Source organism: Peromyscus californicus, unplaced genomic scaffold, assembly GCF_007827085.1.
Source record: "Peromyscus californicus insignis strain IS unplaced genomic scaffold, ASM782708v3 Scaffold_16__1_contigs__length_79575227, whole genome shotgun sequence".
Lineage (NCBI taxonomy): Eukaryota > Metazoa > Chordata > Mammalia > Rodentia > Cricetidae > Peromyscus > Peromyscus californicus.
This window is the reverse complement of record NW_026294458.1, coordinates 17,361,529-17,388,916: the sequence shown is the minus strand read 5'-3', so window position 1 is coordinate 17,388,916 and position 27,388 is coordinate 17,361,529. Positions and strand designations below refer to the sequence as shown.

At 42.1% G+C, this 27,388-nt stretch overlaps 1 protein-coding gene across 4 annotated transcripts in view; it reads left to right on the top strand.

The window, feature by feature from the left end:
* LOC128111977 (serine/threonine-protein kinase PAK 2) overlaps window positions 1–27,388 on the top strand; it is a 63,465-nt gene that overhangs the window by 4,824 nt on the left and 31,253 nt on the right. Inside the window, exons 2-4 of one of the 4 annotated variants that reach the window (XM_052740582.1) lie at window positions 15,981–16,215; window positions 16,546–16,676; window positions 16,924–17,131. In XM_052740582.1, the coding sequence (XP_052596542.1) occupies window positions 16,945–17,131 (187 nt within the window). In that variant the 5' untranslated portion in view covers window positions 15,981–16,215; window positions 16,546–16,676; window positions 16,924–16,944. The remainder of the gene's footprint in view (window positions 1–15,980; window positions 16,216–16,545; window positions 16,677–16,923; window positions 17,132–27,388) is intronic. The other 3 variants (XM_052740583.1, XM_052740580.1, XM_052740579.1) reach the window with 3 other exon arrangements.

Here is a 27,388-nt window from a genome sequence, read left to right as displayed (position 1 = left end):
TCTTAGGTCCTGGGGATTAAACTCTAAGGTAGTTTAAGTTTGGTTGCCTTTACCTATGAGCCGTCTTGCCCACCTCGGTCTACATTTTGATAGCTGGTAAACTGACCTCTAGAAAGCTCTCACCCATGTAAGTTTCCTTATCTGTCCTCCTTTATTGAATGGGTATTCATTTTACCTCTGTTGTAAAATCTTGCCTATTACACTTACCCAAAAAAAATCCATATTTTATTTTGAACTTTTAATAATAATTATTTACATATGTGTATGTATGTATGTATTTGTGTGTGCTTTGAATGAAAATGCCCCCCCATGTTTGAATGCTTTTTTTTTCTCTCTTTATTTCTTTGACTCAGATCTTCAAACAAATATATAGGCAATAAGTATGTGTTCGTTAAGTAAATGTCAATTTCTTATATGTTTTTAATTATTTTAAAATTTAATTTAGTAGACTTTATATAACAATTTTAGGTGCATAGCAAAATAGAGCAGAAAGTATAGAGTTCTCAAAGTTTCCCCACCATCAGTAACTGTGCTTGTAAGTAGGTCTTTGATAAACTTAGGATGGACCAGCAGTGACATGTTAGTACTACCCAGAGTCCAAGCTTATGTTAGAGTTTACTTGTTATATGTTGTATGGGTTTTCACAAACGTATAATAATGTGTTGAAGAAATACACACAATCATTTTATACACAATCAAAATTTTGTGCTGGCCAGATGTGGTGGTTTAGGTCTTTAATCCTGGCACTTGGGAGGCAGAGTTAGGCCTGGTCTACACAGTGAGTTCAAGTGTAGCCAGGGGTACACAGAGTGACCCTTTCTCAAAAATTATAAAACAAACCAAAAAACATTGTCTGTTCTTTCTATTCATTCCTCTTTCCCTGAGCCGGTAGCAGGGAACTGAACTTGGGCTCTCTGAGAAACTACGTAGCCCTACTATTGAGTCGCCACTCTCTTGGTTCTGTCTGCCGTGTGTCCAGATGGTCCTCCTGTCTGTCCCTGCTTCCCGGCCTCCTGAGCGGTGCATGCCACACACACAGTGTCTAGCTTTGGTGGTTCTGGGAATCAAACCCAGGACATCATCAGGTTTGCATGGCAAGTGCTGTTACATACTGAGCTGTCTTCTCAGCCCAGGACTTTCTTTTCCATTTTGTCATTGTGGTATAAAATACACATGAGGATGCTTACCATCTGTAACGGTCTCTAGGTTTACATGCCATGCATTATAGCTCCACGGTCACACCACTATAGCACTCTTCATCTTATGACACTGAAAGTCTGTGCCTGCTAACTAGGCATTCCTTGCTTTATTTCAGTCTCCATGATCTTGACTGCTTATGTAAGTTCATTTTACCTTTGGCTTATTTCACCTAGCCTGATAACGCTCAGTGTTCATCCGTGTTGTAGCATGTGTTAATGTACCCTTCCTTTTATGGTCGAATACTTCATTCTGTTGTATGCACCACATTTTGCTTAACCAAAAGAGCCAAAGACTGAATGGTGCAATATGGATATCAATATATGTACAGCTTTTTCTTCAAAACGTCGTTTTCTCCAGAACTGAAACTGCTGGCTTGTGTAGCGACTACTTTTACTTTTCTGAGGAGCCACTAAATTGTTTCCCATGGTGGCTGTGTCTGTGTCGTTTTACATTTCTACCAACAGCCACTGTCTTCAGTTTCTCCACGTCCTTGCCAGGTCTTCATCTTACGTTTTTTGTTTTGTTTTAACAGCAGCCATCTTACTTGTATGAAGTATCTCGTTGTTGTTTTGATTTACATTTTTATAATTATTAGTGACATTGAACGTCTTGTTGTGTGTTTGTTGTCATTTATATATCTTATGATAATGTCAACTAAGATTTTTTTTTTGTTTTTGTTTTTGTTTTTCGAGACAGGGTTTCTCCGTGTAGCTTTGCACCTTTCCTGGATCTCACTCTGTAGCCCAGGCTGGCCTTGAACTCACAGTGATCCGACTGCCTCTGCCTCCCGAGTGCTGGGATTAAAGGCGTGCGCCACCGCCGCCCAGCTACAAGTCAGTTTTTCTGAGGACATAACTTTTCTGCTGATGGGGTTAATTTAAGGAGCTGTGTTGTGGCAGTGGTATATTTAGTTGCATGAGAAACTTCAGTACTGTTTTTCTAAATTTTTTTTTAATTTTATTTTTATTTTTTTGGTTTTTCGAAACAGGGTTTCTCTGTGTAGTTTTGGTGCCTGTCCTGGATCTCACTCTGTAGACCAGGCTGGCCTCAAACTCACAGAGATCAACCTGGCTCTGCCTCCCGAGTGCTGGGATTAAAGGTGTGTGCCACCACTCCCTGGCTATTTTGTCAGTTCTTAATAGAGTCGTTCATTTCCTGTTGCTGGGTTATGAGTTCTTTGTATGTATTTCATGTAGTAGTCTTTTATATCAGGAACGTTTTTTGTGAGTGTCTCTCCTGTCTGTAGCTTGGCTTCTCATTCTCCTAACTAATGACTTTGTGTTCTGATGTCAGATTGTTTGGTGACTGAGTTCTGCACTGGTTGATCTTTTTTTTTACAGATTGTGTTATCAGTAAAATAATTGTCGTATTCAGTATTTTTGCACGAAACATTTAATTTTGGCATTTCTGTGATGGGGCACAGGTGCTTCAGAGGACAGACTTCTTGCAGAGATCTCCCCATGCAGTTCAATGGATGGACTCAGGTTGTCAGGCTGGGCAGCAGGGGCCTTACCCATCTCACCAGTCTCCCTGTTTTCTGTTGGAGAAGGAGTCTCATGCAGCCCAAGCTGATCTAGAACTCACTGTAGCTGAGGATGAGCTTGAACTCTGATCCTCCTGCCTAACTCCTTGCACCTCCCTAAGTGCTGGGACAACTGGCGTTACAGGTGTGTGCTGTTCTGCCTGGTTATCTTAGGTTTTGTCTAAAGTCTGTGTCTTTTTGATTAAGCTTTGTCTTCCTTTCCAGTTTGGTTTTGTTCTCTCTTTTCACTTACCTGTCGTCTGGTGTGGTAGCACACAGGCCTGTAATGCCAGCACTTCTGAGGCTGAGGCAAGAGGGTGGGAAGTTGGAACCTGGTTACATACTCATAAGAAATACCTGTGTACAGTTTATTCTTACTTTACTCGAAAATGGGTGTTTAAAAGTTTTATGTTTTATTGTATAGGTGATAATAAATGATTGCTTTCTGATGTTCATTTTACTTAATGATTGCCTTGTACTATGAAGTGACTATCTTAACATTTTTGCTTTCATTTTTTATGATACAAAAATAGCTTATTACAAGGTGTGTGTGTGGTGGCTCATGCTTCTAATTCCAGCACTTGGGAGACTGAGGCAGGAGGATCTCTGTGAGTTTGAGACCATCCAGGCCTATGAGTTCCATATCAACCAGGGCTACATAGTATACCCTATCTAAAAGAAAAAAGTTGCAAAGTAAATGCAACCAAAACATCTAATAATTTACATTGTCACCTGTGCTAACTCCAGACTCCTCTATCCTTCTTTTCCTGTTAGAATTGATGTGTGTGTGTGTGTGTGTGTGTGTGTGTGTGTGTGTGTGTGTGTGTGTGTTTGTTGGGGGGGGTGCTGTTCTGGTTCCCCAGTTCTGGGAGTAAGGAGAAAAGGAGCACCCTCAGTGTGTGAACCATGGTGCCATCTGCCTTACTCTATTTCTGTATACCTTTTCTTTCTTTCTTTTTTATTTGTTTACTTATTTATTTATTTATATTTATTTATTTGGTTTTTCGAGACAGGGCTTCTCTGTGTAGTTTTGGAGTCTGTCCTGGAACTCACTCTGTAGACCAGGCTGGCCTCGAACTCACAGAGATCCACCTGCACCTGCCTCCAGATTAAAGGTGTATACTACCACTGCCCAGCTTTTCTTTCCTCCTCCTCCTCCTCTTATTTTTTTTAAAAATAATTTACTTAATTTTATGTGCATTGATGTGAGGGTGTCAGATCCCCTGGAACTGTAGTTACAGACAGTTGTGAGCTGCCATGTGGGTGCTGGAAATTGAACCTGGATCCTCTGGAAGGGCAGCCAGTGCTCTTAACACTGAGCCATCTCTCCAGTCCCTTCTCTTTCCTTTCTTATTCTGTGTCTAGACCTGTGGCTAGGTGGCTGGCCCTTGGAGTCTTCCTCTCCTCCTTTTCTCGTTCCTTGGTCTCTTTTCTCTCTTTTTCTCCCTCTATTCTCTCTGCCTGGCAACCCCACCTATCCTTTCTCCTGCCTTGCTATTGGCTGTTCAGCTCTTTATTATACCAATCAGATGTTTTAGACAGGCACAGTAACACAGCTTCACAGAGTTAAACAAATGCAACAAAAAGAACGCAGCTCATCTTCACATCCCTGTGTGTATGTGTGTGTCAGAGAGAGAGAGAGAGTACCGTGGACTCGTGTGTGCTTTACATATGTGTGGAGGCTGCAGGCTGACATGGGGTATCTTCTTGGTCCCTCTCTGCCTTACCCATTAAGTCAGAGTCACAGCTGAATTCACAGCTAGCCAGTAGTAGTAGCTTGCTCTGTAAACCAGCTTGTTCCTGGGGTCTCCCAGTGTGTCTACCTGCTTACGAGCTGGGATTCCCAACAGGCCAGCAGCTCCACCTGGCATTTGTGTGAGTTCTAGGGATATGGACTCTGGTCCTTACGCTTGCATACCACTTGAACCACTGAGCCATCTCTCCAGCCTTATTCTAGATTTTTAAGACATACTACACTCCAGGTTCGGTAGCACAACCCTGCAATCTCAGCACTCCCAAGACTGAAGGAGAGATGGGCAGTTCCAGTCTGAAAAGAAAGAGGAAAGGGAAGACATATTGATACTTAGTCAGCTCAGCCTTGACCTTCATCCTTCAGTGAAAAAGTACTTTGTTTTAGACTGTGTGGCATTACTTTGATAGGAAAGAAGCATATTGTCCCAGTTTGCACCTCTTTGCTATTGAGTGAAGCTGTGCTTCTCATGTATTTACTGCCCTTTCTGCCCTCTGCTTTGTGTGTGTGTGTGTGTGTGTGTGTGTGTGTGTGTGTGTGTGTGTTGTTGTTGTTTCCTTTGCCATTTAGAGTTTGTGACTAGACTTAAGGAAAACTAGATTTCTAGTATTCAGTTCATTGTTTAGTTTTTAGTAATCTGTGTTGCTTGCCTGTTCTCTTTCAGAGCATTTTTTGAGCACAGCACTTCCTTGTTGGTCATGTTTTAGTCTATAAGTGTGGTGCTTAGGGGGAGGCCAAGGAAAAAGAAGGTATCACTGTGGATTACAAAATTTCTTTACACTTGCTGTTCCCTCTGAATACCTGGCAAATTCCTTCTTTAGTTTCAAAAGACGGTGTGACTTCTGGCTAATAGTGCGTAGAATCAGGAGCCTTTTTCCCACCACGTCTCACTGGCCCCTGGTAGCCTTGCATTGTTGCAGCAGGATGCTATTTTCCCATGGACTGGCGTCAAAACCAGGACTAAATCTTTGCCTTCTAGGATCTGGCAAATGTTGTACACTAACTAAATATTTTAGTGTTTTGTTCTGTATTTGTTTATTTATTTTGGTTTTTTTGACACAGGGTTTTTCTTTGTAGCTCTGGCTGTCCTGGAACTCAGAGATCCACCAGCCTATGCCACCACCCAGCTGTTTTGTTTGTTTTTAAAACACAGTCTCACCATGTACCTCTGTCTATTCTGGAACTCTTTTAGACTAGGAACTGGCCTTGAACTCTCTAAGATCCACCTGCCTCTGTGCTAGTATTAAAGACATAAGCCACTATGACCAGCTTAAGTAAATACTTGAATGAATGAATGAATGAATGAATGAATGAATGAATGGAGAATCAATAGGAATCTTTATTCTCCAGTAGTGTCATTTCACTTCTAGTGCAAAAATATAAAAAATAGGTTATTTCTGGAAAGTAGGATAATGAGTATTCTTTATTTCAGACTCTATCCTGGGTTGAGAAGGGTTATTTTTGGACCGGTTATTAAGATATTTTAAAATAGGCTTAAGAGACAATTAAGGGAGGGGTCCTCAGGAAGACTTGCCTCAGGACATGTGTGTGGTCTCTAAGAGCATTGTAGGGTTGGGGATTTTGTAATGACTGGCCATATACTGCTTTTATTTTGAGAATAAAACACTACTAAAACTAACCCCTCACAAATTTGTAGTGGTTTCCTGTTGCCCAGGAACTGCAGGTGTAGCTGTATTTCCTACCACCTGCGGTGTGCCCTCCGACCTTACTGTCTAGGGAGTTAGCTCACTCCTGTTCCTCTTGCCCAAATCCACCTTCTGCTGAGTGCTGCTTGGATGAGTAAGTTCAGAGCATCTAAGGGCCTGGCTTTGTCTTGAACATGAAGTGGTGAAAGTGTGAGGCTCCTGGACCTGTTTGATTAATTATTAGGATCAAGAGAAATGAAAAGTTTTATTGTCTTGGTTTTCTAAAACATGACCTTAAAGAATAGTAATATATCTTCTAATATCAGGATCTTTATCATCCTAAAGACCAAAAAAGCCCATTATTCAACTCTAATACCATTGAACAGAAAAATCCTTTCATCCATATTCACTGCACAGCTAATTAAATTTTTTTAGTATTTTTTTGTGTATGTATGTATGCATGCTTGAGGGTACACATGCCAAGGTGCTCATAAATGTCAGTGGGAGTCAGTGCTGTCCTACAATGTGCGTCTTGGAAGTTGAACTCAGGTTGTCAGACTTGATAAATAGGTGCTTTCACCAGCTTGAGCCATCCGGCCAGCCCAGCAGATACTGTCCATTACTACTGTGGGCCAGGAACAGTGTTCAGTCTGAGTGAAGAATCCTGGTAAGCAGAGGACTCACTGGATCGCTGCTTGAGGGCTATATAAGTGGATAGGGAAGAAACATTCATTCACTGTAGTGAGTATTATGTTAGAGGAAAATTAATGCCATGGGCATAGTGACAGGCCAATCTTAGAGAGGTGCTTACCGGATAGCACCGAGATAGAGAAAATAGGTGATCCTGGTTTGCCCTGAGCACTGAAAAGTCCTACGACCCAGGAACCCCCTTGGTTCTGGGGAGAGGGAATGGTTAGTCACCAAGCAGAAAGCCTTTTTGGGGAGGTCATGGGTAATTGAGGTGGCTGGTAGAAAAACTAAAGTGGATATACAAAAAAGCTCAAAGAGAGCAACTGAAATGATGTGCGTCTGGATAAAGTGGCCTGGTCCTGAAGGTATCATTGGGCTTTATCCCAAACCCCTTTGAAAGGCAAATTTTATACAGTGAACCAATACCTTGTGATATTTCTAAAGTTACTAACTGCCTTGTGAAGGATAGACTCTGAGAATATGAGAGTGAAAAGTAATCTTGGAGTAATTGGTAGCAATGATTAAATCATAGGCTAGAGTGATTTGAGAAATCTGTTTTGGAAGGTGTGGAGAGTTTGGGAATTGAAAATTAGAGCAAGATATGAAAACTTAATGATTTTTTTTGTTTTGTTTTTTTTGAGACAGGGTTTCTCTGTGTAGCTTTGCTCCTTTCCTGGAACTCGCTTTGGAGACCAGGCTGGCCTAGAACTCACAGAGATCCGCCTGCCTCTGCCTCCCGAGTGCTGGGATTAAAGGTGTGCGCCACCACCGCCCGGCCGAAAACTTAATGATTTTTAAAAATCATCTTCTAAAATGTTAATTTCTTAAAAATGGAAAAACCTAAATTTTTTTAAACTTTATTTTATGTGCATTGGTGTGAAGGTGTCAGATCCCCTGGAACTGGAGTTACAGACAGGTGTGAGCTGTCATGTGGGTGCTGGGAATTGAACCTGGGATCTCTGGAAGAGCAGCCAGTGCTCTTCACTGCTGACCCATCTCTCCAACCCCTAAATATTTTTACTTTAATTATTTTTGTCACTAAGTGGAATTTTTACTAGAAGAATAAATCTAGATAAACAATGTCTGCCCCCCCACACACACACACACAGACACCGTTCAAAGAACTTTGACAGCCTGGCATGGTAGTCGTTACTTTAATCCTAGCACTTGGGAAGCAGAGGCAGGTGAATCTCTGTGAGTTCAAGGACAGCCAGAGGTACAACGTGAGAGCTTGTCTCAAAAAACAAAAACAAAGCAACAATGACATAAAATACAGAAGGATAAAATCATGAAAATGACTTTCCCAGAACATAACAGAATCTATAAATGGTATTGTCGCTTTCTAAAGTAGATGTACTCAAGAGCTGTGTGATACACCACTGGTGCTACCATTTCATTATTCAAATCACTTTTAGAACTTTTTAAATTGTTCTAGAAACACCTGATATGTTCTGCAGAGCCTAGTTATTTTTTCATAAATTAAAAAGAATTTTTATTTTATATGTATGGGTATTGTGACTGCATGGATGTCTGTGCACTATGTATGTGTATTGCTGTGACCATGGAGGTCAGAAGAGGGGGCATGTGGTCCTCTTGAAGTGGAGTTATTCATATGGATGCTGGGACTTGAACCAGCTGCTCTGGGACAGCAACCAGTGTTCTTATCCTCTGAGCCATCTCTAGCGTGTGTGTGTGTGTGTGTGTGTGTGTGTGTGTGTGTGTGTGTGTGTGTGTGTGTGTGTGTGTGGTTTTTTGAGACAGGGTTTCTCTGTGTGGCCATGACTGTCCTGGAACTCACTCTGTATACCAGACTGGCCTTGAACTCAGAGAGATATGCCTGCCTCTGCCTTGAAGTGCTGGGATTAAAGACATGCACTACCATACCTGGCTAATTTTTTTTCTATAAACAAAATTATAAGAGCTGTGGCAGCATCATTACATAAAGCTGCCCTTTCCTATTATACCCACCATTTGGCGATATTCTATCCAATTAAACTCACAGTGTAATACCATTTCAGAATCAGCAGAATGACCATATTGAGAAAAAAACAAAACAAAACAAAAAAAACCCCAACACCGTGGGGCTAGAGAGTTGGCTCAGCAGTTAAAAGCACTTATTACTCTTGCAGAGGACTGGGGTTCAATTCCCAGCACTCACGTGGTAGCTTACAACCTTAACTCCAGCCCCAGAGGATCCAATGCCCTCTTCTAACTTCTGAAGGCACCAGGCACATGCGTGGTACACAGACATACATGTAGACAAAACACTCATGCACATAAAATACTAAAATAAATCGGACATGTTGGTGCATACTTTAATCCCAGCAGTTGGGAGGCAGAAGCAGGTGGATCTCTATGAGTGTGAGGCCAGCCTGGTTTATGTAGTGAGTTCCAGGAGCAGGGTACTAGAAGACTCCTACCACTGTTTTGCCTCTTGTTATCTTTCAAACTTGTATAGCTGAGATTGGCCTTGAATTCTGATCCCCCTGCCTCCACTCCCCAAATGCCAGAATTCCAGGCGTGTGCCACCACTACTGGCTTGGTTAATCTTCTTAATTATTGCCAGGATAAAGTGGTATCTGCTGGTGGCCTTATTTACATTGCTGCAATATCTGAGGTTGGCCATAGTCACATGCTATTTGATTATTATTTATTAGATTCTTATTAAGATTTATTATAATAATCACTGTTTCAGAAAGGATGATATATACCACCATCCTCCTGATATGGGGTAGTTTTCTGGCTCCCATTATTACATGTTTTATATGTCTGCATGAGTTCCTGCATGTATGTGTGAGTACCATGTGTGTGCCTGATGACTCAGAAGGTCAGAAGAGGTATTGGATTCCCAGAACTGCAGTCACAGGTAGTCCTGAGCTGCCAGGTGGGTGCTGGCAGTCAAACCCAATTTCCTGCAAGTGTTCTTAACTGCTGAGCCATCTCTACAGCCCTGTTTATTGGGTTTCTTTGTCTTTTCATTTCTTTATCCAAAGTATATTTAAAAATCGTTCTTTTAAATATCAGCCAGTTTCCTGCTTTGGTTGTCTTGTGTAGACTGTAGACCTCTTTACTAGGACATGCTCTCTGTGTCTTAATACAGTCTCCTGTGTAAAGGTGTTCTGTAATCATTTAAAGAATTTTGACTTTCATATTCAGTCTTTAGTTTGAAGTATTTTTGATGTTATGTCTATAAAATAAAGTAGAGCTGTTTCTTTGCCTGGATCCCTCTAGGCAGAAGGTGAGGCTAAGGGCTTATGTAACTATACCTTATTAGGAAGTACATTCCCAGAGAACAGAAGTGTGAGGAAAGGGAAGTGAAGCCTGGAAGGAGTAGTAAGTAGCCAAAGGGAAGTGTAACCATTGGCTCATTGCACTGTCTCATCCAACACAGGGTGAGAAAGAGGAATGACCCACCCACAATTAATCCCCCGTGCCACCAGATTGCATATGTATGGGTACCACATAACGTGGCAGTGTTGTGAAGTGTTATCATGTTGTATCTGAATGAAAAAGTTGACCTCAACAAAAAGCTGTTTGCTGAGGTAGTAGTAGTTTGAGAAGATGTGCCCAGAGGATCTGAAAAGCTGCAAGTAATGCAATATCAGAAACTAATTTTGCAATGTAAAATGTTTTCCTATTAGGATGAGCTAAATGTATAATTATATATCCATATAATTATTCTTCCAAAGCGTCCTTACTGTTCCCTGGGCTTTTGGTCTTCCGTAGAAATTTTAGAATTGCTGTTCTATTGCTTCACAAAGGCTTCTTGGAATTGGTGATGATTGTAATGAATTTATAGATCAGTTTGAGGAAAGTCTGCATCTTTACAATTTTGAGTAAATTCGTAAACATCGATATCTTTCTCCACTTAGGGCTTCCCCGTCTTTCAGTACATTTCCCCCTTATATACATGGTGTAAGTCCACAGTTTCCAAGCCATGCCAAGGCTCTGGCACCCCGCTAAGTTCATCGGTACCATGGAGTATTTGTAGACTTTAGAGTTAGTGAACAAAATCCATTGGACTCAGCAGGTTTCTTGTTCTAGGAAGACTAGCTTCAACATTGGGTCGTGATCTAGTTGATGTCCACGTAGTAAAGTAGCTGTTGAGATGGAAGGACGATAGTCAGTGTGGAGTAAGAAAGTGAGGGTGGATGGTGTCGGAAACTAAACGTGTTACCGTTCAGAAATACTTGTAACTCAGAATAAAACAACGTTTTGGTCTTTTTTTCAACTTACATGTGATGCTTGTTCAAGTAAGTACTGCCTTTTTTGTTTTGTTGTTTTGTTTTCGAGGCAGGATTTCTCTGTGTAGCCCTGGCTGTCCTGCAACTCACTCTGTAGACCAGGCTGGCCTCGAACTCACAGACCTGCTTCTGTCTCCTGAGTGCAAGCAAAGGCACAAGCATGGTGAAATGTTGGGATTTCTCAGTGGTTTTGTTTGCTCCCTTCACTATGCTGAGACTCACTGGTTAAGGTCTTTTCATTCTTTTCTGCCCGGTGAGATTTATTTTGATTGGTCCCTGTAGACTCCAGCGTTTTAGCTCCTAGCTTTATGTGAAAGGGACTTCTATTAGAGTTTTCAAACTCAGGCAGACTGGTTTTGTTTCCTGTCCCTTCTGACTCCCATCAAAGTAGCTTAGTGGTTTAGTCAAACATCATTGAGAATAAGTGGGTTAACAAATGGCTTACTCCAAGTAACTTTTCACCTTGTTTGTGGACTCACTAGAATTCTCTCTCATTTTATTTACTGGTATCATTTGTGCACTAAACTTTAAAAACTTTGGTTTTTACACTCATTTAATTTGTGTATGCATGGGGGGGGGGTCAGAGGACAACACTTGAGGGTGTGGATGCCCCTTTCACCCTGTGGATTCTGAGATAGAACCAGGCCGTCAGGCTTGGCAGAAAGTATCTTGCCCACTGAGCCGTCCCGCAGGCCCCATGACTTGAGATCTTTGATCAGTCACGCAGACTTGTATTGCTCTGAATCGATGCGGTCTCATTTCCCTTTGTTCTCCCCTCTTTGCTTTGGAGCTTTGCCACATTGGCCTGATGATCTGACTGCTGTTCTCATGGTGTAGGGGGGGGATGCACTGCTTCCTCTCCAATTTGGAGGCCTCTGTCTGTGTGTGGCAGCACCTGCAGGTAATTTGGGTGTGTCTCCATCTATACTTATGCTCAGAGAGGTTCTTAACGGTTGGGGTGCAATGGTATCAGCGTATGGGGAAATTGTTAGAGTTCTGGTCAGTGTTACTACATTAATAAGTTACTGAAAATATATAAAATGTAAGTAGAAGTTTGAATCAGAATGACACTTTACCGTGTTTTCCAGTAATGCGTTTTTCACTTGCTGTGCCATGGTCAGTCACAGTAGATTATGATAAATTCATTTTCACTAGTTGGACTGACTGGTTCCAAACACCACTTCTTTATTTCTGCTGTGTATTTAACTACCCCTGGTCTTCTTCAGTACACAATTGAGTAATTGTTTGTGTTTGAGGCTCGTCGCAGTTCAACAATGGGCCTGTTAAAGAGTACAGTGTGTTTGGGCACACTTTCTGTTTGGTTACTTGTTTGTCACTGAAAAGTAGCAAAAAGTGAGCAGGTTGGAAAGTGGCACTACTTATTTGCTTTTTTTTTCATACGTCATTTTTGAGTAGTGGTAGAACAGAATATAGGGTACATTATCATTTTGTCTGTCTATATCTATCTATCTATCTATCTATCTATCTATCTATCTATCTATCTATCTATCTATATCTGGTTTTTGAGACAGGGTTTCTCTGTGTGGTTTTGGTGCCTGTCCTGGATCTTGCTCTGTAGACCAGGTTAGCCTTGAATTCACAGAGATCCACCTGGCTCTGCCTCCTGAGTGCTGGTGGTGTGCGCCACCACCGCCCGGCATATTATCATTTTATCATGAAGTTTGTTTGACTTGGTTTGATTTTGAGACAGTCTCATGTATCTCAGGCTGACTTCGACTCCTTATGCAGTCAAGGATGACTTTGAACTTCTTGCCTCCAACCTCCCTGTGGTAGGATACATGCAATGCACCCCTTTGTCTAGTTTTATACAGCACTGGGGGTTGTACCCAGCCAGGGCTTCATGCACACTAAGCAAGCACTCTACCAACTAAGCTACGTCTCCAATCCAATGAATTGTTTTTGTGTCTATTGTTCTTGTCTAAAATACAAGATGGAAGAATTTTACCAGGACCTTATTAGGCACTTGCAGGCACTTACCTCTGTCAGTAGAAACATTGCACAGACAGCTGCTTTGTAGGAAAGAGTCTAAGGTCATAAGTCAGCTGTGAGGGGCAAGCATAAAGCTTTTCAGAGATAATCCTGCTAATATGGCATGCTTTCTGTGTGTCTAGTGAACTGCTGTGTGAGAAAATGACCACTACATTCAGGAAAGATAGACTTCATCAGGAATAGAATGGTTGATGTAGTCAGTCAGCATTCCTGTCTAAGATATGCAAAGCCCTTGCCCTTTGGACTTAGTGAAGTGTCGGGGAAGGAAAGGACATAAATCATGACTAATTGTCACAGTTGTAATTCAGTGCCAAAAGTCATCTAGTTCTGTATTAGCAGAGAAAAGCACGAGGAAGGAGCGAGGATATTTGGATTCTGGTCCTAGTATTCGATCTGTGTGCAGGTTTTAGGTAAGGCTCTTGATTTTTGGTGGGTTATTTCTTTTACTAACCAAATGTGGCAGATAATGTATGTCAGAGTAGTGCACCAGAGCAAGTAATTTGTGACATACTCTGAAAGAAATGAAAGCTGTAAGATTCAGAGGGAAATAATAATGTCTGCATCTCAGTTATTCTCAAATTAGAGCTGCTTTTCTCCAAGTCCTAGAATTTGAACTAAATTGAAGAAGTAAAGATTATTTTAAATTTTATGTGGATGCTCTTGGCTTTTTATTGTAGATAAACAAAAGTTTCCTCACAAAAGATTAATATCCAATTACCATTCAAAATCTTGTTTACTGAGGAGTTCTTTGGTTTCCTAACATACATACTTTTTTATCAGAATTTATGTAAGGTAGGGATCTTTTCCTGCTGTAACCTACTGTTTTAATAAGATAAAAGAGAGCCAGTGAGATGGCTCAGCTGCCTCCAAGCCTGATGACCTGAGTCTGATCCTCAGGACCCACACATTGAAAGGAGCAAATTCACCTACACAAACACCCTCCTTCATGTGCACACAAAATAAATAAATAATTTGAAAACAAAGTAGGGCTGGAGAGATGGTTCTGAAGGTGCAGCACTTGCCAAACTAGTGTTAGGACCTGAGTTTGGATCCCCAGAACCCATGTAGAGTCAGGCATGGTGACACACATGCCTGGCATGCACAGCAGTAAATGGGACACTGACTGCTCCAAAGATGGCGGAAAGCGAGGCTCACACCTGCAGTTGCCCTGTGACCTGCACACGCACACATATGCACACTCTCAGGAAGATTAGCAAAGACGAGGAAACTGGAGAGGCAGCTTCAGCAGCTGTCTTCAAGAGGATAAAGTTCAGACTCCAGGTTCTTCAGTGCAAGGGATCAGACACCTACTTTTGGCCTCCTCAGGCACCCACACACAGAATACACTCACACGTAACTATTTTTAAATATAAAAGACATACTAAATATCTATACTTGTACGTAAATGAGGCTAAAATTTTCACCAAGTTAGCTATGATATGTCATCTGTGTGTAACACAAATTGCTAAATGGTCTTTTGATAAAAAACCTAGAGCCTAATATTGGGGTGAATGCTCTAAGATCAGAGAGACAAAGGAACAAGCCACCTCTTACCTCTGGGCTCCTCAGCCTGAAAAGCTTTCCTCGGTCAAAAGACTTTAGTTCCTGTCTCCTCACGCCTTTACCTGTGTATCTGAGCAGGGCATTACAAGGTGACAGATGGATTCTTGGCATTACAGCCACACTGATTCTTGGGCATGCTATACATTTAACTTTATCACTGTACTTGGATCATTCAGGTCCCATGTGTCAGATTTTCAGAGACTGACCCTTGCGTCCATAGCACACAAGTTGTTGTGCAAGTATATATTGTATTTGAGCCCTTGACTCCCCAGAATGCCCTGTGCTCCCTTTTCCTTGCCTATCTCATTAGTTCCCTCTGTCCCTTCAGACACTTGTATGTGTCACATGCAGTCCATATTTTCTTTATCATCTTCTTGGATGCCTATGTCTGTGCCATCGTGTAGCTCCGGAACAGTGCTGTAGTGAGCACTGGCCTTCAAGTGCCTCTGTGACATCCTGACTTGGAGTCCGTTGGTAAAACCATCAGTGATGTCACTGGGTCTTAACAGAAGTTCTTGTGCTGGTTTTGGGAGAAACCTCCACTGTTACTTTCATAATGGCTGGACCAGTTCACACTCCCACCAGTAATAATCCTCAAGGGCTCCTTTTGGACTCTTTGATAGCGTTTATTGTTGTTTTCTTAATGACTGCCATTCTAATTACTGATATTGGAATCTCAGCTTAGCTTTAATTTGCATTATCCTGATGGTTTATTGAGGTTGGATATTCTTTATATGTTTATTGCTGTTTGTATTTCAGATTTATTTTGTGTGCAAGTGTTTGTGAATGCAATAGTGCCAAAGGACATGTTTGGAATTCAGTTTGCTTCCTGTCACCTTGTAGGGTTCTATCACAATGTTGTCGGACCTGGATGCAAGCACCTCCATCTACTGAGCCACCCCACTGCTCCTGGATTTTGCTTTTTGAGAACTGTTAATTTCATTAGCCCACTTATTGATCAGGCTGTTTGATTTCTTGTTATTTAGGTTTGTTTTGTTTTGTTCTTTAGTTGTTTGTATAGTCTGTCAGGCATGTCCAAACTGCAGTTCATGGGCCACATGGGTAGAAAGAGACCCAAAACAAAAGTATTAAACTTAGTTCAAACATTATGAGGGGTGTGTGTGTGTCCATCCCTGGCTGTCCTGGAACTCGCTCTGTAGACCAGGTTGGCCTCACAGAAATCCGCCCCTCTGCCTCCCAAGTGTTGGGATTAAATGTGTGTGCCACCACCACCTGGTTTATTTTTCCTATTTTTGTGAAAAGTGGCATTGGAATTTTAATGATTGCCTTGAATCAGTAGATTGCTTTTGGTAAGGTGGCCATTTTTATAATATAATATTATATTTATATTGCAGTCCATTATCAAGGAAAGTCGAGGCAGGAGCTTAACCATGTGGAATGCTGCTTGCTTGTTGGCTTGTTCCCCGTGGCTCGAGAAGCTTGCTTTCCCGTGACCCAGGATCTACCCAGGGAGGAACTGTCACAGTGGGCTGGGCCTCCCACCTTAGTCATCAGCTAAGGAGCCACCCACAGACCTGCCCACAGGCCAGTCTGATGGAGGCAGTTCTTCACTTACTTTCCTCTTCCCAGGTGACTCCAAAATGAGGCAACACACAAACATGTCCATTTTTATTTTGGAATCATCTCAGAACCATTGGTTAGTTAAATCACTTGTGATGTGTTAGTGTGAACATGTTCTTCAAGCATTTTTGTGTCTATTTAGTGGAGATTGGTTTTATTGAGACAGATTTGTTTTATCTTTTATCATTTATTTATCCAAATTTTACTAATGTCCCTAACGGGGTCACATTTTCTAATTTGCAGCTGTGGTGGGGGTAATTACTGTCTGTGTTATCTTTTTTTTTTTTTTAAGATTTATTTATTATGTATACAATGTTCTGCCTGCATGTCTGTCTGCAGGCCAGAAGAGGGCACCAGATCTCATTACAGATGGTTGGGAGCCACCATGTGGTTGCTGGGAATTGAACTCAGGACCTCTGGAAGAGCAGTCAGTGCTCTTAACCTCTGAGCCATCTCTCCAGCCCCAAAAGGCAAGATTTTTTTTTTTGTTTGTTTGTTTTTGTTTGTTTTTGTTTTTGTTTTTCGAGACAGGGTTTCTCTGTGTAGTTTTGGAGCCTTTCCTGGAACTCACTCTGTAGCCCAGGCTGGCCTCGAACTCACAGAGATCCTCCTGCCTCTGCCTCCCGAGTGCTGGGATTAAAGGCGTGCACCACCACCGCCCGGCTCTGTGTTGTCTTTAACCTTGTTATTAATTGTTTGGGGGTTGCTCTCTTGCAGGCCATTTCGTAATTCTGAATCATGTCTGATAACGGAGAACTAGAAGACAAGCCCCCAGCACCTCCTGTGCGAATGAGCAGTACCATTTTTAGCACTGGAGGAAAAGATCCTTTATCGGCCAATCACAGTTTGAAACCTTTGCCTTCTGTTCCAGAGGAAAAAAAACCCAGAAACAAAATCATCTCCATATTCTCAGGCACAGAAAAAGGTAAGCAGCTGCTATATAATTTTAGAAGCTTCACATTTGCTTATGATATGTTTCCCATCTTGATATCTTCTATGGTGAATAATAAACAGATCTATGAAAACACTTTCAAGCTGGAGAGATGGCCCAGTAGTAAGGATCACTTGCTGCTCTTGTAGAGGATGACCCAGGTTTGATTCCCAACAGCCATGGCAGTTTCCCAGGGGATCCAACACCCTTTTCTGGACTCCAGCCTCCACCTACACCAGGCATACATCTGGTGCACATACGTACACACAGGCAAACACCCATACACATAAAATAAAAATAAATCTTTTTTAAAAAAATGCTGGTAATAGGAACTATTAAACAGACTCTCATGGGCTTGCTGGCACAAACCCTTACTTAGTACAGGAGGATCACTTGAACTCAGGAATTCAAGGCCAGCCTAGAGGACACAGGGCTACCCTGTCTGTAAAACAGAACACAAACAAGCAAGACTTGCAGCGTCTTACTGTGTAGCCCGAGCTTTTGGTCCTCCTGCCTGCAGGGTGTGCTGTCGTGCCTAGCAAACTACCTGGTAAGTGCGATTGTTGGTTCAGTCTGCTCGCTACAGACAGTGTGTTTCTGTTCGTGTCTTCGTTTCCTGAGGCCTTTATACTGCTTCCTGACATAGTGAGATTTGTGACTGCCCCAGTCTCTTTTGTACTTTATGTAGGCCTGGTGGTACACACCTATAATCCCAGCACTCAGGAGGCAGAGGCAGAGGCCAGCCTGCTCTATATATTAAGCTCCAGTGATCTAAGGCTATATAGTGAACTGTTTCTAGTGGCTAGAAACTCCAAACAGCACAACCCTGGTGTCTGATGAGGTCAGTGTCACAGATGGTGAAGATTCAGAAGAGGAGCCAGCTGCTTATGGGAATGTTCAAGATTCAGAAGCAGAAGAGTCAGGAGGGGCCAGTCACCCTTGGTGGGAACCTGCTTCCTCAGAAATCATTGTGCTCTCTGACAGCATTAATCTATTCTGAAGGTTGTCATTACCTCCTATGAGGTCCTTCTTAAAGTTCCAACTACTTTCCTATACTATTTTTATTGTTGTTGTTTGGTTGAGTTTTTTGTCTTTCGTTTTGTTTAGACATTCTCTTATAGCTGAGGATGGCCTCAAACTCAATGGAGAGACAGGCCTTCTGACTTCTAATCCTCCTGCCTCCACCTCCTAAAGAGCATGAATGATTACAGGCATGCAGAACCATACCCTGCTCTTTTCTATACTGCTGACTGGGGATCAAGCCTCCAAGACATGAACCATTAGAGAACAAGCCATATCTAAACCATAGCAGTGATATTTTTGAGGTCCCATGCTCATGATGGTTAATCTCAGTTGTCAGCTTGATCTAGAACCGAGATGGAAACACCTGCCCACTGTGGACTGCACTATTCCCTGCCTGGGATCCTGGACTGTCTCAGTAGGAAAAGGGAGCTGAGTCGAAGGAAACATTCATCTTTTTTTAGTTTCTGGTTGTAGTTACAACATGAGAGTAAAACAAAATGAAACTGAGACAGTGCTGGTATAAGAATGGCAATATAGAAGCCTGAGTTCAAGTCCCAGCACCCACCTAATGAAGAGAACAAACTCCCACACCACATGCACATGTACGTTAAAAGAAAACAAAGAGGCAGTGTGGGATGGAATCAGTGGGTAAAGTCCTTGTTGGGCAAGCATGAAGGTCTGAGCTCTGTCCTCAGCACCACATAAAAGGCCACATGTGCAGTGTGTGCCTGTAACGCCAACATTGGGAGGGTGGGGGAGGGAGGGGACAGGCAGTCCAGTCAGTCTAGCCGGCTGATGAGCCTCAGGTTCAGTGAGAGACAGTGTCTCAGAAAATGAGGCAGAGGGTGATGAGCACAGTGTGTAGACCTCTGGCCTCCAAGCTGTGCTCATATACACATAAAAGAGATGGACAATATAGGAGGTCACAGTCTTCTGAAATCTTTACTCAGCTGTGATTTGAAATTAAGAATGTTTCTTATTTTTCAGTGGTAATGTACCATTTTGTCCTGTGTTCTGTCTAGTCAGAAGGAATTGATGCAGCTTCCACATGTCTTTTAAGAAATGTCTGTCAGGGCTGAAAGTAGTGGCACACCCCTTTAGTCCCACAGTGCCAGCACTGAGAGGCAGAGACAGGCAGGTCTCTGTGAGTTCCAGGCCAGCCGAAGCAAAACAAACAAACACAATCCCAAACGGTCCGTTCAGATGGCCTGTCCATCTTTAGTCAGTTTTTTTTTTTGTAGGGTTTTTGTTGTTGTTGTTTTGTTTTGCTTTGTTTTTTTGATTGTTGAGTTCCTCATATACTCTGAATATTGATCCCTTGTTGATTAAATAGTTTGAATATTTTCTCCCATTCATCAGGTTGTTTCCTCATTCTGTTGACTGTTTTCTTTGTGTTGGAAAAGCTTGTCAGTTTGATATAATCCCCTGGAATTATACCTTTTATAACAAATTCACTGAAGGGATCCTTTTTTCTTGCCTATTAATGTTTGCTCTGTGTGAATCACCAGGAATTAAATGATAAGCAAAGCAGATGGTGTCCCTACCCTTACAACACTAGTCCAAAAGCTAGTGGAGCTGGGACTGGAACTTGTGGGTACTGCACTTGCCTAGCATGTTGTGAGGCCCTAGGTTCATTTTGAGTGATGGACGGAGTGTCCCATAGCATGTAGTTGAATTGTGAAAGCTGACACAGTGGTAGTGTAAGATGTCTGACTAATTTAGAGTGTTTAGGAAGGCTTTCTTTTTTTTTTTAATATTTATTTTATGTATATGAATGACTTGTCTTCATGCACACCAGAAGAGGGAATTGGATCCTATTACTGTGTGGTTGCTGGGAATTGAACTCTGGACCTCTGGAAGAGCAACCAGTGTTCTTAACCGCTGAGCCATTTCTCCAGCCCCCTAGAAAGGCTTTCTAAGGACATGAAAACAGAGCTTTAAAACTAAAAGGTTAGAATGAAGCAATGGTTAAAGTGTAGTCTGTGCCTAGAAAAAAACCATCAGTGGCCCAGCCACAGGGTCATGGTATACTCACGGGACTGAATGTAGGCCAATGTGATTTAAAAACAAAGAGGGCACATGATAATTACAGGCAAGTGTGATGTTCACATGGAACTGCACACAACAGAAACTGAGAAAGTGGGAAAAGATCTGGTCACAAAGGGCCTTGTATTCTGTGCTATAGAACTCAGATTTAGCCGGGTGGTGGTGGCGCACGCCTTTAATCCCAGCACTGGGGAGGCAGAGTCAGGAGGATCTGTGAGTTCGAGGCCAGCCTGGTCTACAGAGTGAGATCCAGGACAGGCACCAAAACTACACAGAGAAACCCTGTCTTGAAACCCCCCCACACCCCCCCCACCCCGCAAAAAAAAATCTCAGATTTTTCTTGTTTCCTGAGGAACCATTGCAGAATGTAAACCAGGACAAGAGCTGGCCACATTTCTGTTTGAGGTACAGGTGACTGGTAGCCGTATACAAGTCATGTTTTGTTTTAGGTCTGAGACTATCTTGGAAACTGTCAGGCTTTTGCAGGAGCCTTTAGCCAATTTAGTAGTTTTAATAATGAAAATGGCTTATTATAGGCTCTAGTCAGATAGCTAGTGTTGAGTTGATAGTGTCCATCAGTGGAGTCAGCCTGTGTGCACTTTTCATATCCGATGGGTTATGAAGATGGTATGTAAACATCCTTTCTTGTCCAGAAGTCCAGTATTAATATTAATACTTGAGAATAAAGACGCTTCTGTGTGATGGAACAAGTTTAGTTTCACTGATTTGGAGATTCCATCACTGGTTGTTAGACTAGAAACTGAGGAGTCTTCCATTTAAGTAGATAATTGTTCTTTCTTCCTCTTTTCTGTTCTGGAATGCACAGAAGTCTTGGGCCTCATTCTGCCAAGTGCTGGGGTCGGAGGCATGAGCCCCCAGGCCCAGTTTCACATGAGGCTGTTCGTAATTGTGACTCCAGCTAGGTCAAATGTAGAAAAAGGCAGTGGCCCTAAGATTCCATGTCAGCATGTGGCTCAGAATTTTACTTCCTTCCTTCCTGCTGCTACTGTTTTGTTATTTAATAGGTTTCAGAAGTGATTCAAAGAAGTTTCCGTGGTCCATTATTTCCCATCAAGTGATCTGCTATCTGTAGACATCTTATAGATTATTATGTTTGACAAGCAAAAGTGGGAAGTTGACTTATTTTTTAAACATGAGCAGATTTCTTCTCCAAAGATAGGATGTCTTGCATAATTATTAATTTCTTCCCAGTGTTGGCATCTAGAGTTGCAGCCAATCTGTAGAGCAGGTTTGTCTAGTACATGTTCATTCTGAGGCTTGCTTTCATATGTTTCAGATGCTGTTTCTAAAACTTCAATCCTCACCCAGGTGCTACTAAAATATGGCCAGTACTTGTGAAAAAACAAGTCGATTAAACAGATTTTAGTTTTAGGATATTGTGTCATTCTCTTTTTTTAATTAAAAAAATAAACACAAACAAAAGGATGTAGTGGCCCACGCTTTAATTCCAGCACTCAGGAGGCAGAGGCAAGTGGATCTCTCTGTGAGTCTGAGGCCAGCCTAGTCTACATAGTGAGTTCTGGGATGGCCAGAACTACACAGAGAAACACTTTCTCAAAAAAAAAAAAAAAAAGTTATAATTAAACCAGGTGACACATGTCTCTAATTCTTGCACTTAGGAGGTAGAAGCCAGCAGATCTCTTGAGTTTGACGACAGCCATGGCTATATATAGAGAGACCCTGCCTCAAAAAACAAAGATTTATATTTATTGTGGGTGTCTGTATGCATACCTGCAAACTGTGGTGCATATGTAGGGGTCAGAGGACACTTTGTGAGAGTTGTCTGTCTCCTTCTACGATGTGTGGAGATTGAGCTCAGTTGTCAGGCCTGGCAGCAGGCATCTTTACCCACTGAGCCACCTGGCTCCCACTGTAGTGGGTAGCCATTCCAGCTTTGATCTGGAAGTTCCAACCCCCATTGAGACTTGGGCAACTGTCACGCCTACAAGGCGGGGCCAAGGGAGGCGCCTGGGGACCCGAGATCTGGAGAGATCTGGATCGGCGGGCGCTCTCTCGGTTCCGGGACCCTGGATAGTGGAGGTGGACCAAGCAGAGCTCCAGAGAACACCGCTGGACTGTGATACACCTTCCCCAGACCCCACGACCTACCTATCCCTTAATTTGTAAGTTACGCCATTAAATAAATCTCCTTTTAATTACGTGGAGTGGCCTTAATAATTTCACCAATATCCTACCATTTTCCTTTGAGTGGACTAATATATCTAGGTACATCTCTTAGCTGCTTAATTATGTTCATGTCTTCCTATAACTTTTTGTTCTACATCACTAACATTTATGAAATGTTCTTTTATGTATTTTTTTATTCTTCAAATCCCAAAACTGGCTGGACCTTAGATACAACAAGACCCAGGGATGTTTTTGCTTACACTCTCTTCTTTCCTCTTCCCCGTACTTGTTTGCTGTCCTTTGCTGATTTAGACTGGACTTTTTCCTTGTGTTAGGAAAGGGAGCTTTCAACACCAGCTGGCCTTCCTTATAATCTGGTCACTGGAGCCATGTTGATTTTCTGTAAGTCTGGCATAGCTCAGTCACCCTGTGACGCAGTTGGCCGGAATGTTAGATGGGGGACCAGGGCTAATGTGGCCTGAAGTTGGTGCCCACCTTGGATTAGGCATCTGTCATCTTAGGTCATCTAAGGAAATGGCATTTTTTCCAGTCATACAATACACATTGGGAAATAGTGAAGAAATTCATCAGGTAACAGGAAAAAAGCCTCTACAACTGACTTTTTAAAATGAAGCAGCAGATATTTTCATAATACACAGGGGTTTGTTTCTCTGTCATCTTTACAAAAATGATATAAGTAAACTATTAGTTCATAGCCAACAAATGCTTTCTCCTGTTTGCAGTATAATGAGTTAGAAGCCCAGGGACATAAAGAGAACTAGAGGTCCTGACCTCAGATTACTCAAGTCAGTCTGGTGGAAAATGAAAGGTTGCTTATGATAGATGTAATTATGTGTTGTAGTAAAGACAACACAATTTTTTTTTTTTTTTTTTTTTTTGGTTTTTCGAGACAGGGTTTCTCTGTGTAGCTTTGCGCCTTTTCCTGGAACTCACTTGGTAGCCCAGGCTGGCCTCGAACTCACAGAGATCCACCTGCCTCTGCCTCCCTAGTGCTGGGATTAAAGGCATGCGCCACCACCGCCCGGCGACAACACAATTTTATGTGAGCTTAATAATTGCCTTTCCTTCTGCTCCTTTCCACAATGGGTGTGACCTGCCTTCTTGCCACAACTCTTGTTGGTAAATATGTACACCTGGAGAATCTAGAGGAAGCATGAACATTTTGCAGAAATGTGTCAATATTAGTCAAAAAATGGTATTGTTTCCTGTGAGTGCTAGATTAGTAGTGTCTTTATGAGCAAAGAAAAGCATGTGCTAGTGTGTCTATGTACAGATTTATCAAACAGCAGTGCAGTAGGATCTTTTTGGTTAAACATGGCATATTAACCACATTTTTAATTACTCAGATTCTTTTAAAAAAAAAAAATACTGCCGGGCGGTGGTGGCGCACGCCTTTAATCCCAGCACTTGGGAGGCAGAGCCAGGCGGATCTCTGTGAGTTCGAGGCCAGCCTGGGCTACCAAGTGAGTTCCAGGAGAGGCGCAAAGCTACACAGAGAAACCCTGTCTCGAAAAACCAAAAAAAAAAAAAAAAAAAAAAATACTTTGCTCTTCCCCCTGAGACTACTAAAATACAGCAAGTACTTGTGAGAAACAAGTGGAGTCAAACAGATTTGGGTTTTAAGATACTGCAATATTTTATTTTTTTATTTTAAAACATTTGCATTGTGTCTCCGTGCATATGCCAAACCTCAAGATCCAACTAAAGTGTCAGTTGAAGAGTCATTTGTTTCTAAAGTCCCTGTGAGGGGAAAGGAAAGGAGAAGCGGCGGCGGCGGCCGTGTCCAGGAGTTGTTAACAGGCGCTTCGAGGATTGCAGAGAAAAGGAACATGCCTGCCTGAGTGGACAGAGAGACCGTGACTGCAGAGTGGGGCGTATGAGAGAAGGGGTCCCCTTTCCTCTCAGAGTCTCGGTGACTCAGGATTCGAGACTGTAGGGAGGGGAGAATGGGATAGCCAGGGTAAACGAGAGGGATCACTTAAGTCTGCATAGGAAGTTATCCACTCCATAAAGCCGGCCATACAGATATTTTCATTGCAGATCCCAAAAAGTTGAAGCATCAGAATAAAAAATGCAGATTTGGTCCAAATCATCACACGAAACTCCTTTCTTCTACCTTGTGAACATGCAGAGTACTTTTTGCCTGTCCTGGCCCTCAGACCAGACACTGGGAGGCTTTCCTCTGGATAAACAGAATGTTCTGGGGGGAAAATACTTCAGATGCCCTGAGCCTTATCCTCATCTTTGATCTAGCTTGTCTCTCAGTTAGTTGTGTAATGTTTTTCTGTAAGAATGAACACCAGACATCTGAAGAAAACACTTAGATATTAGAGCCCAGAACAATGGGAAGTACCAGATGGCACATGCCTATGAGGCCTACCTGGATAACTAAGTGAAATCAAGGCTAGCCGTAGCCAGATAGCAAGACCCTGCCTCCAGGAATCAGGTAATTTTATTAAACAAATTTAGAAGAAGCATTCCACTTCAGGAGAAAATCAACAAAGCAGAAAATCCATCTGCCAGCAAACATGTATGTACAACATAATCTTTGAGGAAAGACAAATTCATGAAATAAAAGAATTTTCAGAGGAAAAAAAATGCTGATTTTCAGAGGGAAAAAAATGATCAAAGAATGATGAGAAATAATTCTTGGAAAATCACTGTTTAAAATTAACAGAATAAATGTGATATCAATGGAAGGGTGAAAGGATAATCAAGAACATTCTCCCAGAGTTTAAAAAAAAAAACTCAGATAGGAAATGTAAACGAAAACAATTACAATGTTGCAATAATGGACAAATTAAATAGAATTCAGGAAATAAAGAAATAATGAGAAAAAAGACCCAGGGGCTGGAGAGGTGGCTTAATGTTTAAGAGCACTTGCTCCTCCTGCGAAGACCTGGGATTGGTTCTTTTTGGTTCCTACCCACAGGATGGTTCCCAACCATCTGAAACTCCAGTTCTAGGGATCCAGTACTATTTTCTGACCCCGTGGACACTTCACATAGGTGGTGCACTTAGCCTGTGTGTGTAAAACACTAGTTCACACTAAGGAAGGCTGAAGAGATGAGTCGGCAGTTGAGAGCACTGGACACTGCTGTTCTTTTTTTTTTTTTTTTTTTTTGGTTTTTCGAGACAGGGTTTCTCTGTGTAGCTTTGCGCCTTTCCTGGAACTCACTTGGTAGCCCAGGCTGGCCTCGAACTCACAGCGATCCGCCTGGCTCTGCCTCCCGAGTGCTGGGATTAAAGGCGTGCGCCACCACCGCCCGGCGGACACTGCTGTTCTTGCAGAGGACCTAGGTTTGGTTACCAGCATCACATCTACCTGTAACTCTAATGTCTTCTTTTGGCCTTGAGGGTACCTGCACACATACACATAAAAATAAATACAATACTGAGAAGATTATTATTTGATGAAGGGTTACAGTAAAGCAGGAGTAGAATAAGGAGTAATTACTAATGGATACAAGGTTTCTTTAGGGGATGATGAAACTATGCTAGTTACATGGTGATAATGTTTATGGGATTCTGAATATACTAAAAGTCATTGGATTGTACAATTTAAACAGGTAAACGTAACACAGGAGATGGAAGAGAATAATAAAACTTGATTCAAACGATTGCAAAAAACGATCAGTAAAGCAGCCAAAACTACATCCTCTAGGAAATCCACTTCGTTTTTGTATGAACTTGCATGTTAGGTTAGATTCAAAGGTTTGCTGGGGTTGGGGGTAAAAGTCAGGGTAGAATGCTTGAGTTCCAGGTTCATTCTCCACTGAGAAGACAGAGGTAATGTTGTGTACAGGTATATACTGACAAAGTTTCTCTGTGTAGTCCTGGCTGTTCTGGAACTCTTTCTGGAGTCTGTAGACCAGGCTGGCCTAGAACTCACAGAGATCCACCTGCCTCTGCCTCCCACTTGCTGAGATTAAAGGCGTGCACCACTACCACCCCACTGAAATTTCTTTCCTTAAGATACAGATTTCCAAAGCTTACTTTAAAAAAAAAAAAAAAAAAAAAAAAAAAGATTAGCCGAGCAGTGGTGGCACATGCCTTTAATCCCAGTACTCGGGAGGCAGAGGCAGGCAGATCTCTGAGTTTGAGGCCAGCCTGGTCTACAGAGTGAGTTCCAGAAAAGGCTCCAAAGCAACACAGAGAAGCCCTGTCTCAAAAAACCAAAAAAGAGAAAGAGCTATACATTTCTTGAACATAGACAGTCTTGGCAAAGTCTTAACAGTGGTAATCCAACAGTGTATAAAAAGGCAATAAGCCGGGCGGTGGTGGCACACGCCTTTAATCCCAGCACTCGGGAGGCAGAGCCAGGCGGATCTCTGTGAGTTCGAGGCCAGCCTGGGCTACCAAGTGAGTTCCATGAAAGGCGCAAAGCTACACAGAGAAACCCTGTCTCGGAAAAAAAACCAAAAAAAAAACCAAAAAAAAAAAAAAGGCAATAGATCCCAGGACTGCAAGCCTAAACATTTGAAAATTGGTGTAACTTAGGATAAGCCATATGATCATTTAAGTAGATGCAGAAAAGACATTTGACATAATCCAATATTCATTTCTGATGTAAGTGTTGAGCAAACTTGAATTTGAAGAAAATGTACTAAATTTGATAAGGGCGTGTTAGAAACATTGACTGTTGATATTAAACTAAAAAACAGTGACTGTTTTCACTCCCTGGATCAGTAAAACACAAAAGTTCCTATTACCACCTTTATTGAACCATGTTGTAGAGTAGGGACTAGCCAGTTCAATAAGGTTAAGCAAGTAAAATAAAAAAAAAAAATAGCCAGAGTGGCAGCAGAGCCAGGCAGAGACACAATCATAATAAAGAACAGAAACTGAGCTTTTACCCGCTGAGGAGTTAGTGAAAACATGGAGATTAAGAGCTTGGAACAGGGACACCTTTAATCCCAGCACCCGGGGAAGGAGCCATCTCAGTGGGACGCAACCAGAACAGATCCGAACATTCTGCCTGAGGCCAACCCAGGGCCCAGCTGCTGATCTTTC